At 45.8% G+C, this 13,056-nt stretch overlaps 1 protein-coding gene across 5 annotated transcripts in view; it reads right to left on the reverse strand.

Moving 5' to 3' along the window:
* LOC110489369 (pumilio homolog 1) overlaps positions 1-13,056 on the reverse strand; it is a 63,429-nt gene that overhangs the window by 20,829 nt on the left and 29,544 nt on the right. For 3 of the 5 annotated variants that reach the window (XM_036971533.1, XM_036971531.1, XM_036971532.1), the window contains exons 7-15: positions 11,736-11,902; positions 9,850-10,099; positions 7,818-7,893; positions 4,056-4,154; positions 3,728-3,870; positions 3,314-3,452; positions 3,093-3,230; positions 753-950; positions 375-467 (exon numbers count right to left, since the gene is read on the reverse strand). In XM_036971533.1, coding sequence (XP_036827428.1) covers positions 375-467; positions 753-950; positions 3,093-3,230; positions 3,314-3,452; positions 3,728-3,870; positions 4,056-4,154; positions 7,818-7,893; positions 9,850-10,099; positions 11,736-11,902 — 1,303 coding nt within the window. The remainder of the gene's footprint in view (positions 1-374; positions 468-752; positions 951-3,092; positions 3,231-3,313; positions 3,453-3,727; positions 3,871-4,055; positions 4,155-7,817; positions 7,894-9,849; positions 10,100-11,735; positions 11,903-13,056) is intronic. The other 2 variants (XM_036971535.1, XM_036971534.1) reach the window with 1 other exon arrangement.

Raw genomic sequence — 13,056 nt, forward strand, 5'->3', positions numbered from 1 at the left:
AATACCATTTTATTTCTACTTCACTTACTACACATGAAGCCTCTGACGGTAGTGCTGCTTTGATTGACCCACAATAACAAGCTACACAGGTGAAAAGTGTGTAGGCTACCATTGTTTTGTTTTTTTAAATGGGGCGCACCCATAATAACTGCCAAATCTGTTGATTCATTAACATTTCTAATGTCATGGTACTTGTATGTACACATCTCCCAGATAATTACATTTTAGACAAAGCCCTTTCATTAAAATAAGCATTTTTATTATTTGTCCAAAATTAATACTCTCGCAAGTAACTGAATACTAACGTTCGTTCGGATACCGGAATAACGGTAACCCACCCCTGCTCTCCATTCAGCCTACTGAGTCCCACACACCTGCAGTGCCAAAGCCGCCCAACGTCGCTCCGAGTGAAGAGTTGCTCTGACCAAACCCCAGAGAGGCGGAGCCGGGGCCCGGCTGGGCGGAGCCTGTAGAGAAAACAACCAATCACCTTTGTTAATCTACTTCTGTCACCGAGTTTATATGCTAAACAAAATAATATTTGAAAACATCTTGGTCACGTTCCAGGCCGACTACATTGCAGACACCTGCCAGATCTCACAAAGCCAAGGCAGATTGTTGACCTTTGAACTACCACATGATATAGGAATCCGATGCACGACTGGCCAATCCATGACGCAGCATGCAACGTCTCCAATGTAGTCGCCCTGGAAACGACCTCTGTCAATTCACCCGTTTAGTTTTTCACTCACAGTACGTCAATTGGCTACCTTGAGAAAAGAGGGAGGAGCTCTGCGATGAGTTGCTAAGAGAGGATCCATAAAAGGAGTTTCCTGACATAGCCCCTCCCCCCTGCTGCTGAGGCTGCTGTGATTGCATGGCTCGGAACGGACCATTGGCCCCGCCTCCCATACCACCGTTAGCCCCGCCACCTGCAGCTGCTGCCGCCACTGGAGAGAGGGTAGAGAGAGAGGGGGTAGAGAGAGAGAGGGGGTAGAGAGAGAGAGGGGGTAGAGAGAGAGAGGGGGTAAAGAGAGAGGGAAGGAGAGAGGGTAGAGAGAGAGGGTAGAGAGAGAGGGTAGAGAGAGAGGGTAGAGAGAGAGGGTAGAGAGAGAGGGTAGAAGAGCGGGAAGGAGAGCGGGAAGGAGAGAGGGAAGGAGAGAGGGTAGAGAGAGAGGGTAGAGAGAGAGGGTAGAGAGAGAGGGTAGAGAGAGAGGGTAGAGAGAGAGGGTAGAGAGAGAGGGTAGAGAGAGAGGGAAGGAGAGAGAGGGAAGGAGAGAGGGTAGAGAGAGAGGGTAGAGAGAGAGGGTAGAGAGAGAGGGTAGAGAGAGAGGGTAGAGAGAGAGGGTAGAGAGAGCAGAGAGAAATACATTTTCATAAGTGAGAGTTGTGGGCTGATACAAGTGACAGAGATACTGTATTAGGGTGATAGAGATACCGTATTAGGGTGACTGAGTGACAGAGATACTGTATTAGAGTGACTGAGTGACAGAGATACTGTATTAGAGTGATTGAGTGACAGAGATACCGTATTAGAGTGACTGAGTGGCAGAGATACCGTATTAGAGTGACTGAGTGACAGAGATACTGTATTAGAGTGACTGAGTGACAGAGATACCGTATTAGAGTGACTGAGTGACAGAGATACCGTATTAGAGTGACTGAGTGACAGAGATACCGTATTAGAGTGACTGAGTGACAGAGATACCGTATTAGAGTGACTGAGTGACAGAGATACCGTATTAGAGTGACTGAGTGACAGAGATACCGTATTAGAGTGACTGAGTGACAGAGATACCGTATTAGAGTGACTGAGTGACAGAGATACCGTATTAGAGTGACTGAGTGACAGAGATACCGTATTAGAGTGACTGAGTGACAGAGATACCGTATTAGAGTGACTGAGTGACAGAGATACCGTATTAGAGTGACTGAGTGACAGAGATACCGTATTAGAGTGACTGAGTGACAGAGATACCGTATTAGGGTGACTGAGTGACAGAGATACCGTATTAGAGTGACTGAGTGACAGAGATACCGTATTAGGGTGACTGAGTGACAGAGATACCGTATTAGGGTGACTGAGTGACAGAGATACCGTATTAGGGTGACTGAGTGACAGAGATACCGTATTAGGGTGACTGAGTGACAGAGATACCGTATTAGAGTGACTGAGTGACAGAGATACCGTATTAGAGTGACTGAGTGACAGAGATACCGTATTAGAGTGACTGAGTGACAGAGATACCGTATTAGAGTGACAGAGATACCGTATTAGAGTGACAGAGATACCGTATTAGAGTGACTGAGTGACAGAGATACCGTATTAGGGTGACTGAGTGACAGAGATACCGTATTAGGGTGACTGAGTGACAGAGATACCGTATTAGGGTGACTGAGTGACAGAGATACCGTATTAGGGTGACTGAGTGACAGAGATACCGTATTAGGGTGACTGAGTGACAGAGATACCGTATTAGAGTGACTGAGTGACAGAGATACCGTATTAGGGTGACTGAGTGACAGAGATACCGTATTAGAGTGACTGAGTGACAGAGATACCGTATTAGGGTGACTGAGTGACAGAGATACCGTATTAGGGTGACTGAGTGACAGAGATACCGTATTAGGGTGACTGAGTGACAGAGATACCGTATTAGAGTGACTGAGTGACAGAGATACCGTATTAGAGTGACTGAGTGACAGAGATACCGTATTAGGGTGACTGAGTGACAGAGATACCGTATTAGAGTGACTGAGTGACAGAGATACCGTATTAGTGACTGAGTGACAGAGATACCGTATTAGAGTGACAGAGATACCGTATTAGAGTGACAGAGATACCGTATTAGAGTGACTGAGTGACAGAGATACCATATTAGGGTGACTGAGTGACAGAGATACCGTATTAGGGTGACTGAGTGACAGAGATACCGTATTAGGGTGACTGAGTGACAGAGATACCGTATTAGAGTGACTGAGTGACAGAGATACCGTATTAGAGTGACTGAGTGACAGAGATACCGTATTAGAGTGACAGAGATACCGTATTAGGGTGACTGAGTGATAGTGTAAATGAAGGAGTGTGTTACCTGCTTGTGCAGCGGAGGGAGAGATAATAACTGAGCCTGCGGGGGCCATGAGGCGTACGGGTCCGCCCCTAGATCCTGTGTTGACCACTAGCGCCCCCGTCTGGTCATAGTAAGCAGCTGGAGCCAGCATGGGATAGCCTGCAGAGAGGAACTCATGGGTTAATCGGTGTGTGTGTGTGTGTGTGTGTGTGTGTGTGTGTGTTAGCAAATGTCTTGCTCACCAGGCACGCCGGCAGCCAACCCCTGTCCGAAGGCGAGAGCCGAGTTGACTGCTGCGGCGGAGATCAGCTGGTCGTTCTGCTGACCCTGTTGACCTTGGCTAGGGGTCAGGGGTCGCTGGTTACCGCCCCCACGCATCACCTAGAGTTACGTAAAGGTTAGCCAATAGGAGGGCAGAAGGGTCTGAGACTGAGACAATGGGAAAGGCTAAGTAGTGGTGGAGGGCTGGTTTTACTCCACAAGGTGTGGTTCTTAGTAAAACGCCATGAACACACACTGACATTAGGAGGTGCATGAGGGCATAACTTCTCTGGGCTTGTGGTAATCTCACAACCATAAAGCACTGAGCATTATGGCTGTGTCAGACAGTAGCTTTACCTAATGAGGAGCGGTCTAGCCAATAGGACGCCACTGACCTGTTGTTGGTTGTGCTGGTTCTGTCCTTGAGCCTGTTGATTGGCTGAGTTGTTGGCGGCCGCAGCCTGTTGCTGGAAGAGATTGGCTGGATACACTCCCCAGGGAGTCACCCCGTAGTACTGAGGAGGCATCACCGTTGGGCCTGAACACACACAATAAGTTAGTTGGTACAGGATGGAGGTTACAACGTCAAGACAGCAGGTTAGATTCCTGGGACCAGCCATGTAGAAAAATGTATGCATGCTGGACTGTCATCATATTCCCATAGTACAGGGGATATGAAATAACAAAATGGCAGGTGTGTGTGTGTGTGTGTGTGTTTCTTACCCAGTGTTGCAGCAGCTGCCAGTCCAGCAGCGTAGGGGTCGGTTCCAGACGGACCGGTACTGATGATGTAAGGGTTGGAAACAAACGCTTGAGCCAAACCTGCAAAGACACGTACATAAAGATCACAGAGAAACAGAGACTAGAGCTGCCCGACGGTAATTGGCCAGCCAGACACACATTTTCTCCTCTCCTCCTGACTACATGTGCTGCCATAGAAAGACAAGGAGTGCGACGGCCATCCACATTCCAGTCAATGATGACATAATGGGTGGGACTGATGGCCATTGTGAGTGTACCCATAGCAACAAAGCAGGAAGTAAAAATATGTGCAATGATTTGCCGATTCAGCTCAACTGACAAAACATTTTATTGAATTGCATGAGCCACATCAGTTAACATCATTTGAACGAACATTCTACGTTACCATGGAAATGATGGCGTCACAATACCAGGCGGCAGCAATTTGTGAGTGTACAAATGACTGTATATTGACAAAGCCATTGATCACGTGACATCCATCATTCAGATGTGAAGACTCAATTAGGGCATTTGAAGCCCAGTGAGGAGGTTAAGACGGCGTCTCATGGAGACTAAACTTGCACAGTTTGAGCTACTCCAGGCTAGCTCACTGCGTGACTGAAGTTGACAGCCAACCGGGGTACTGCAGGCTGCCATTAGCGACTAAATGATCTTATAATGTCTGTGTGCGAGGTAAGACATTCAAGGACATGCATCTGGTGTAATGGAAGTAATTATCGGTGCCATGTTTGTCTACAAGTCCAGTCCAAATTCAATTGATTGGACATGATTTGGAAAGGCACACACCTGTCTATATAGGGTCCCACAGTTGACAGTGCATGTCAGAGCAAAAAACCAAGCCATGACATCAAAGGAATTGTCCGTAGAGCTCCGAGACAGGATTGTGTCGAGGCACAGATCTGGAGTGGGGTACAAAAACATTTCTGACACATTGAATATCCCCAAGAACACAGTGGCCTCCGTCCTTCTTAAAATGAAGAAACGTGGAACCACCAAGACCCTTCCTAGAGCTGGCCGCCTGGACAAACTGAGCAATCAGGGGAGAAGGATCTTGGTCAGGGAGGTGACCAAGAACCCAAAATGGTCACTGACAGAGCTCCAGGGAGAACCTTCCAGAAGGACAACCATCTCTGCAGCACGCCACCAATCAGGTATTTATGGTAGACTGGCCAGATGGAAGCCACTCCTCAGTAAAAGGCACGACAGCCTGGAGTTTTCCAAAAGGCACCTAAAGACTCAGACCATGAGAAACAACATTCTTTGGTCTGATGACACCAAGATTGATCTCTTATGCCTGAATGCCAAGCTTCACTTCTGGAGGAAACCAGGTACCGCTCATCACCTGGCCAATACCATCCCTACGGTGAAGGATGGAGGTGGCAGCATTATGCTGTGGGGATGTTTTTCAGTGGCAGGGACTGGGAGACTAGTCGGGATCGAGGGAAAGATGAACGGCGCAAAGTACAGAAAGATCTTTGATGCAAATCTGCTCCAGAATGCTCAGGACCCCAGACTGGGGCGAAGGTTCACCTTCCAACAGAACAACAACCCAAAGCACACAGCCAAGATAATGCAGGAGTGGCTTCGGGACACGTCTCTGAATGTCCTTGAGTGTCCCAGCCAGAGCCTGGACTTGAACCCGATCAATCATCTCTGGAGAGACCTGAAAATATCTGTGCAGCAACGCTCCCCATCCAACCTGACAGAGCTTAAGAGGATCTGCAGAGAAAAACGGGAGAAATTCCCAAATACAGTTGTGCCAAGCTGGTAGCGTCATACCCAAGAAGACTCGAGGCTGTAATCACTGCCAAAGGTGCTTCACTGAGTAAAGGGTCTGAATACTTATGTAAATGTGATTTGTTTTTAATTTGTCATAAATTAGCAAAAAGTCTAAAAACACAGTTTTTGCTTTGTCGTTATGGGGTATTGCGATGTGGTTATGGGGTATTGCGATGTGGTTATGGGGTATTGTGATGTCGTTATGGGGTATTGTGATGTCGTTATGGGGCATTGTGATGTCGTTATGGGGTATTGTGATGTCGTTATGGGGGTATTGCGATGTGGTTATGGGGTATTGCGATGTCGTTATGGGGTATTGTGATGTCGTTATGGGGTATTGTGATGTCGTTATGGGGTATTGTGATGTCGTTATGGGGGTATTGCGATGTGGTTATGGGGTATTGCGATGTCGTTATGGGGTATTGCGATGTCGTTATGGGGTATTGTGATGTCGTTATGGGGTATTGTGATGTCGTTATGGGGGTATTGCGATGTGGTTATGGGGTATTGCGATGTCGTTATGGGGTATTGTGATGTCGTTATGGGGTATTGTGATGTCGTTATGGGGGTATTGCGATGTGGTTATGGGGTATTGCGATGTCGTTATGGGGTATTGTGATGTCGTTATGGGGGTATTGCGATGTGGTTATGGGGTATTGCGATGTCGTTATGGGGTATTGCGATGTCGTTATGGGGTATTGTGATGTCGTTATGGGGGTATTGCGATGTGGTTATGGGGTATTGCGATGTGGTTATGGGGTATTGCGATGTCGTTTTGGGGTATTGCGATGTCGTTATGGGGTATTGCGATGTCGTTATGGGGGTATTGCGATGTCGTTATGGGGTATTGCGATGTCGTTATGGGGTATTGTGATGTCGTTATGGGGTATTGTGATGTCGTTATGGGGTATTGTGATGTCGTTATGGGGTATTGTGATGTCGTTATGGGGTATTGTGATGTCGTTATGGGGTATTGTGATGTCGTTATGGGGTATTGTGATGTCGTTATGGGGTATTGTGATGTCGTTATGGGGTATTGTGATGTCGTTATGGGGTATTGTGATGTCGTTATGGGGTATTGTGATGTCGTTATGGGGTATTGTGTGTAGATTGAGGAGGGGAAAAAATGATTTAATACATTTTAGAATAAGGCTGTAACGTAACTAAGGATGATACGGTTACCGGTTTCAAGATGAACCACGGTAAAATTCCAGACGATTAGTTTTACAGTTTCAAATTGAAATTAGCTTTAAAACCGTGTTTGAGTACCATGGTTTGAAAAACTCACGCTAAATACTGTCCAGCATCAACCAAAGTTAGCAACAGTCTGATGCAGGCGCAGCAACGTGGGTTGTGTTTTGTGTGAAAACATGGTGGAAGGCAGTGACAGCGCTCAGGAGATTTTTCCGGCCTTCTAAGAGGACCAAATCTGAAGTGTGGTCGTATTTTTGGGGTTTTACAAGAGTGCCGAGGGAAACTTAAATCGAAGATAGTCACCCTTGTCTACAGAACATTCAACAACAAAAAACACAAGTGCATAGTGCTGCTAATTTTATTGTCTGTTTGTTGGTTTTCAATATAAAACGTGGTGAAATTATTTCCGTTTATCAGTACTTTAACGTTTCAATGATACTGAAAACCGTGATCATTATGGTCACTAAAATCTCTAAACGTAACAAAATGTGTAAAGAGGGGTTTGAAATCATTCCAAATACATTGTATATGTTGTACTCAGTGTCTGATTTGACTTTCTGAGGGGAGACCACCCACAATTCTTCATCATTATTCATCTAAATTTAATTAAGTCGTAACTGTTTAAACAGATAATAATTTTATTTTTTTTCTTCACCCTTAACTATCGGTTACACGTTTATATGCTAATTGTGCCAGACATAAGATACACAGCTAAGTCCAAGAACACAAGACACTCTCTCTGTCTCTTACCAATGTGAGATTGCTGTGCTGCTGCCAAGGCATACTGCTGCTGTTGGGCTGCTAGAGCACTGGGTCTCTGGAACACCTATACACAGGTTATATTACACACACTGGTTATATCACACACACTGGTTACATTACAGACACAGGTTATATTACACACACACACACACACACAGGTAGGTTATATTACACACACGGGTTATATTATACACACACAGAGGTTATATTATACAAGAGGTTATAATATACACACACAGGTTATAATATACACACACAGAGGTTATATTATATACAGGTTATATTATATACAGTGCCTTCGGAATGTAGTCAGACCCCTTGACCTTTCCACGTTACAGCCTTATTCTAAAATGGATGAAATAGTTGTTTTTTCACCAATCTACACACAATACCCCATAATGAGAAAGCAAAAACAGGTTTAGAAAAATGCCAATTTATTTAAAAAATAATATTATCTAATATCATATTTACATAAGTATTCAGACCCCAGACCCTTTATTCAGTACTTTGTTGAAGCACCTTTGGCAGTGATTACAACCTCGAGTGTTCTTGGGTATGACGCTACAAGCTTGGCACACCTGTATTTGGGGAGTTTCTCCCATTCTTCTCTGCAGATCCTCTCAAGCTCTGTCAGGTTGGATGGGGAGCGTTGCTGCACAGCTATTTTCAAGTCTCTCCAGAGATGATTGATCGGGTTCAAGTCCGGGCTCTGGCTGGGTCACTAAAGGATATTCTGAGACTTGTCCTGAAGCCACTCCTGCATTGTCTTCACTGTGTGCTTATGGTCATTGTCCTGTTGGAAGGTGAACCTCCGCCGCAGTTTGAGGTCCTGAGCAGGTTGTCATCAAGGATCTCTCTGTACTTTATTCCGTTCATCTTTGCCTCGATCCTGACTAGTCTCCCAGTTTCTGCTGTGGCCAGATCTAGGAAGAGTCTTGGTGGTTCCAAACTTCTTCCATTTAACAATGATCGAGGCCACTGTGATCTTGGGGACCTTCAATGCTGCAGACATTTTTTGGTAACGTTCCCCAGATCTGTGCCTCAACACAATCCTGTCTCAGAGCGCTACAGATAATTCCTTCGACCTCCTGGCTTGGTTTTTGCTCTGACATACACTGTCAACTGTGGGACTTAGACAGGTGTGTGCCTTTCCAAATCATGTCCAATCCATTTACCACGTGGACTCCAATCAAGTTGTAGAAACATCTCAAGGATGATCAATGGAAACAGGATGTACCTGAACTCAATATCAAGTCTCATATCAAAGGGTCTGAATACTTATGTAAATAAAGTATGTTTTAAAAAAAAAAAAATTATACATTTGCAATGACATTTGTCATTATGGGGTATTGTGATGTCATTATGGGGTATTGTGATGTCATTATGGGGTATTGTGTTTAGATTGATTACATTTGTATTTATTTAACCCATATTAGAATAAGGCTGTAATGTAACAAAATGTTGAAAAAGTCAAGGGGTCTGAATACTTTCCGAAGGCACTGTACCCACAGGTCACATGACACACACACACACACACCGGTCACATGACACACACACACACACACCGGTCACATGACACACACACACCGGTCACATGACACACACACACACACCGGTCACATGACACACACCGGTCACATGACACACACACACACACACACCGGTCACGACACACACACACACACCAGTCACATGACACACACACACACCGGTCACATGACACACACACACCGGTCACATGACACACACACACACCGGTCACATGACACACACACACCGGTCACATGACACACACACACCGGTCACATGACACACACACACCGGTCACATGACACACACACACACAGGTCACATGACACACACACACACAGGTCACATGACACACACACAGGTCACATGACACACACACAGGTCACATGACACACACGTTATGCTCACAGTCACACACTTAGTATATACACACATACACCTCTGCTGGTTGCTGTAGTAGAGGGGTCCATGGTGGTCATCACACACACACCTGTTGTTGGTTGCTGTAGTCGAACAGGCCCATGGTGGGCTGAGAGTCCATGGTCATCTGGGAGTTGTAGCCAAACTGCAACGGCTCCATCACAGACTGCATGGTATCCATGGTAACACCCTGTTCCACCCCAGAGAAGACCTCTTGAGGTTTGGGACAACCACCACCTCCCATGGAGACCATACCCTCCCCTCCTACACCCCCTATTAGGTCAGTGTCTGGCCCCGCGGGCAGTATCTGGCCTTGACGACTGGAGAGAGAGAACGGAGGGGCGGGGGGGAGAGAGAGAACGGAGGGGCGGGGGGAGAGAGAGAACGGAGGGGCGGGGGGAGAGAGAGAACGGAGGGGCGGGGGAGAGAAGAGGAACGGAGGGGCGGGGGAGAGAAGAGGAACGGAGGGGCGGGGGAGAGAAGAGGAACGGAGGGGCGGGGGAGAGAAGAGGGACGAGGGAGAGAGGAGGGACGAGGGAGAGAGGAGGGACGAGGGAGAGAGGAGGGACGAGGGGGAGAGGAGGAACGAGGGAGAGAGGAGGAACGAGGGAGAGAGGAGGGAAACATGGTTAACCATCCGTGTGCATACGTACACACTGGGTACACCAAACATTAAGAACACCTTCCTAATATAGAGTAGCACCTCTCAGAACAGCCTCAAGTTGTTAGGGTGTGGACTCTACAAAGTGTCCCCAAGTGTTTCATAGGGATGCTGAACCACGTTGATTGAAATGCTTCCCACAGTTGTGTCAAGTTGGCTGGATGGGTGGTGGGCCCTTTCTTGATACACACAGGAAACTGTTGAACGTGAAAAACCCAGCAGGGTTGAGTTCTAGACACAAACCGGTGCGCCTGGCACCTACTACCATATCCTGTTCAAAGGTACCTACTACCATATCCTATTCAAAGGTACCTACTACCATATCCTGTTCAAAGGCACCTACTACCATATCCTGTTCAAAGGCACCTACTACCATATCCTGTTCAAAGGCACCTACTACCATATCCTGTTTAAAGGCACCTACTACCATATCCTGTTCAAAAGTACCTACTACCATATCCTGTTCAAAGGCACCTACTACCATATCCTGTTCAAAGGCACCTACTACCACATCCTGTTTAAAGGTACCTACTACCATATCCTGTTCAAAGGCACCTACTACCATATCCTGTTCAAAGGTACCTACTACCATATCCTGTTCAAAGGTACCTACTACCATATCCTGTTCAAAGGCACCTACTACCATATCCCGTTCAAAGGCACCTACTACCATATCCTGTTCAAAGGCACCTACTACCATATCCTGTTCAAAGGCACCTACTACCATATCCTGTTCAAAGGTATCTACTACCATATCCTGTTCAAAAGTATCTACTACCATATCCTGTTTAAAGGCACCTACTACCATATCCCGTTCAAAGGCACCTACTACCATATCCTGTTCAAAGGCACCTACTACCATATCCTGTTCAAAGGCACCTACTACCATATCCTGTTCAAAGGTACCTACTACCATATCCTGTTCAAAGGCACCTACTACCATATCCTGTTCAAAGGCACCTACTACCATATCCTGTTTAAAGGCACCTACTACCATATCCCGTTCAAAGGCACCTACTACCATATCCTGTTCAAAGGTACCTACTACCATATCCTGTTCAAAGGCACCTACTACCATATCCTGTTCAAAGGCACCTACTACCAAAATCCTTCTATAACCGGTTTTCTCCCCCTCATCTACACTAATTGAAGTGGATTTAACAAGTGACATCAATAAGGGGTCATTGCTTTCACCTGGATTCACCTGGTCAGTGTGTCATGGAAAGAGCAGGTGTCCCTAATGTTCTGTACACTCAGTGTACACAGAAGAGGTAGGTGTGTGTGTGTGTGTTTACCTGTACTCCTTGCCATCCACGTCCAGGCCGTTCTGCACAGGGAGCCCGTTGGGGTTGATGACATCACTGATGACGTCACCCTCTCCCATTTCCTTGAGTTTCTCTCCTTCAAATGAGGCCTTTGGTTTCTCCCTAATCTCTTCCCCCACCTCTCCATCCCTCGGACCCTGAGAGAGAGAGAGAGAGAGAGAGAGAGAGCGAGAGAGCGAGAGATGGAGCGAGAGAGAGAGATGGAGCGAGAGAGAGAGATGGAGCGAGAGAGAGAGGGAGATGGAGCGAGAGAGAGAGAGAGAGAGAGATGGAGAGAGAGAGAGAGAGAGATGGAGCGAGAGAGAGAGAGAGATGGAGAAAGAGAGAGAGAGAGAGAGATGGAGAAAGAGAGAGAGAGAGAAATGGAGAAAGAGAGAGATGGAGAAAGAGAGAGAGAGAGAGATGGAGAAAGAGAGAGAGAGAGATGGAGAAAGAGAGAGAGAGAGAGATGGAGAAAGAGAGAGAGAGAGAGAGAGAGAGATGGAGAAAGAGAGAGAGAGAGAGAGAGATGGAGAAAGAGAGAGAGTTCCAAATTGAGCAGCTGCTGAAAAATGAGCTCCTGTATATATTGAGATGTAAATGGTTTTTTAGAGTGAAGTACATCGAAAAAATCAAAAGAAAACTGCAAGACTCAATAGAAGACAATACAAGCAACAAACCAAAAAGACAGGATTTTGAAAAAGTAACTATTTTTCATAAAATTATACAGTTATCTTAGCTAGCTGAATTGTTAGCTGAATTGTTTACATGTTGCTAAGCAGTTGCTAGGGACTCTCCTGGAAGAAGCTAGCTAGCTTACAAAGAATAACAAAAAAATATCTAGTTAACAGAAGAAAGGAAGACAAAATAAGGACAAAATAAGGACAGAAGAAAAAGGAAAAGAAAAAAGGACAACAAAGTGAAACAGTCCTCTGAAGAAACAAGAGAGCATTATACAAGAAACAGCACTTCTATTGCAACATTGTAGCCAACATCACCAGCGTTGCTATGGAAATTGTTTACCCACCAGACATCCAAACAGAGAAAGCTAAGAAAAGTTTCAAAGGTTTGTTGATGGGACAGAACCATGAATGCCTGTTTGCAGATCTTACCAGTTACAAAACAAGAGCAAATTTAATTTTTAATACCAATCGAGGGAACATATGGAAAAAGGTTATTTGCAACCATTTCCCTTTCTCAAAAAAGAGGGGCATCAGCCAAGGATGTCAGATCAGCATTTTTGAAGAAGCTGACCAGAGCAACACATATCAAACAGTAAACTTATATAATAATGGAACTGTATTGATACAAG

This window comes from Oncorhynchus mykiss, chromosome 32 (assembly GCF_013265735.2).
Source record: "Oncorhynchus mykiss isolate Arlee chromosome 32, USDA_OmykA_1.1, whole genome shotgun sequence".
In the NCBI taxonomy this organism is placed as follows: domain Eukaryota; kingdom Metazoa; phylum Chordata; class Actinopteri; order Salmoniformes; family Salmonidae; genus Oncorhynchus; species Oncorhynchus mykiss.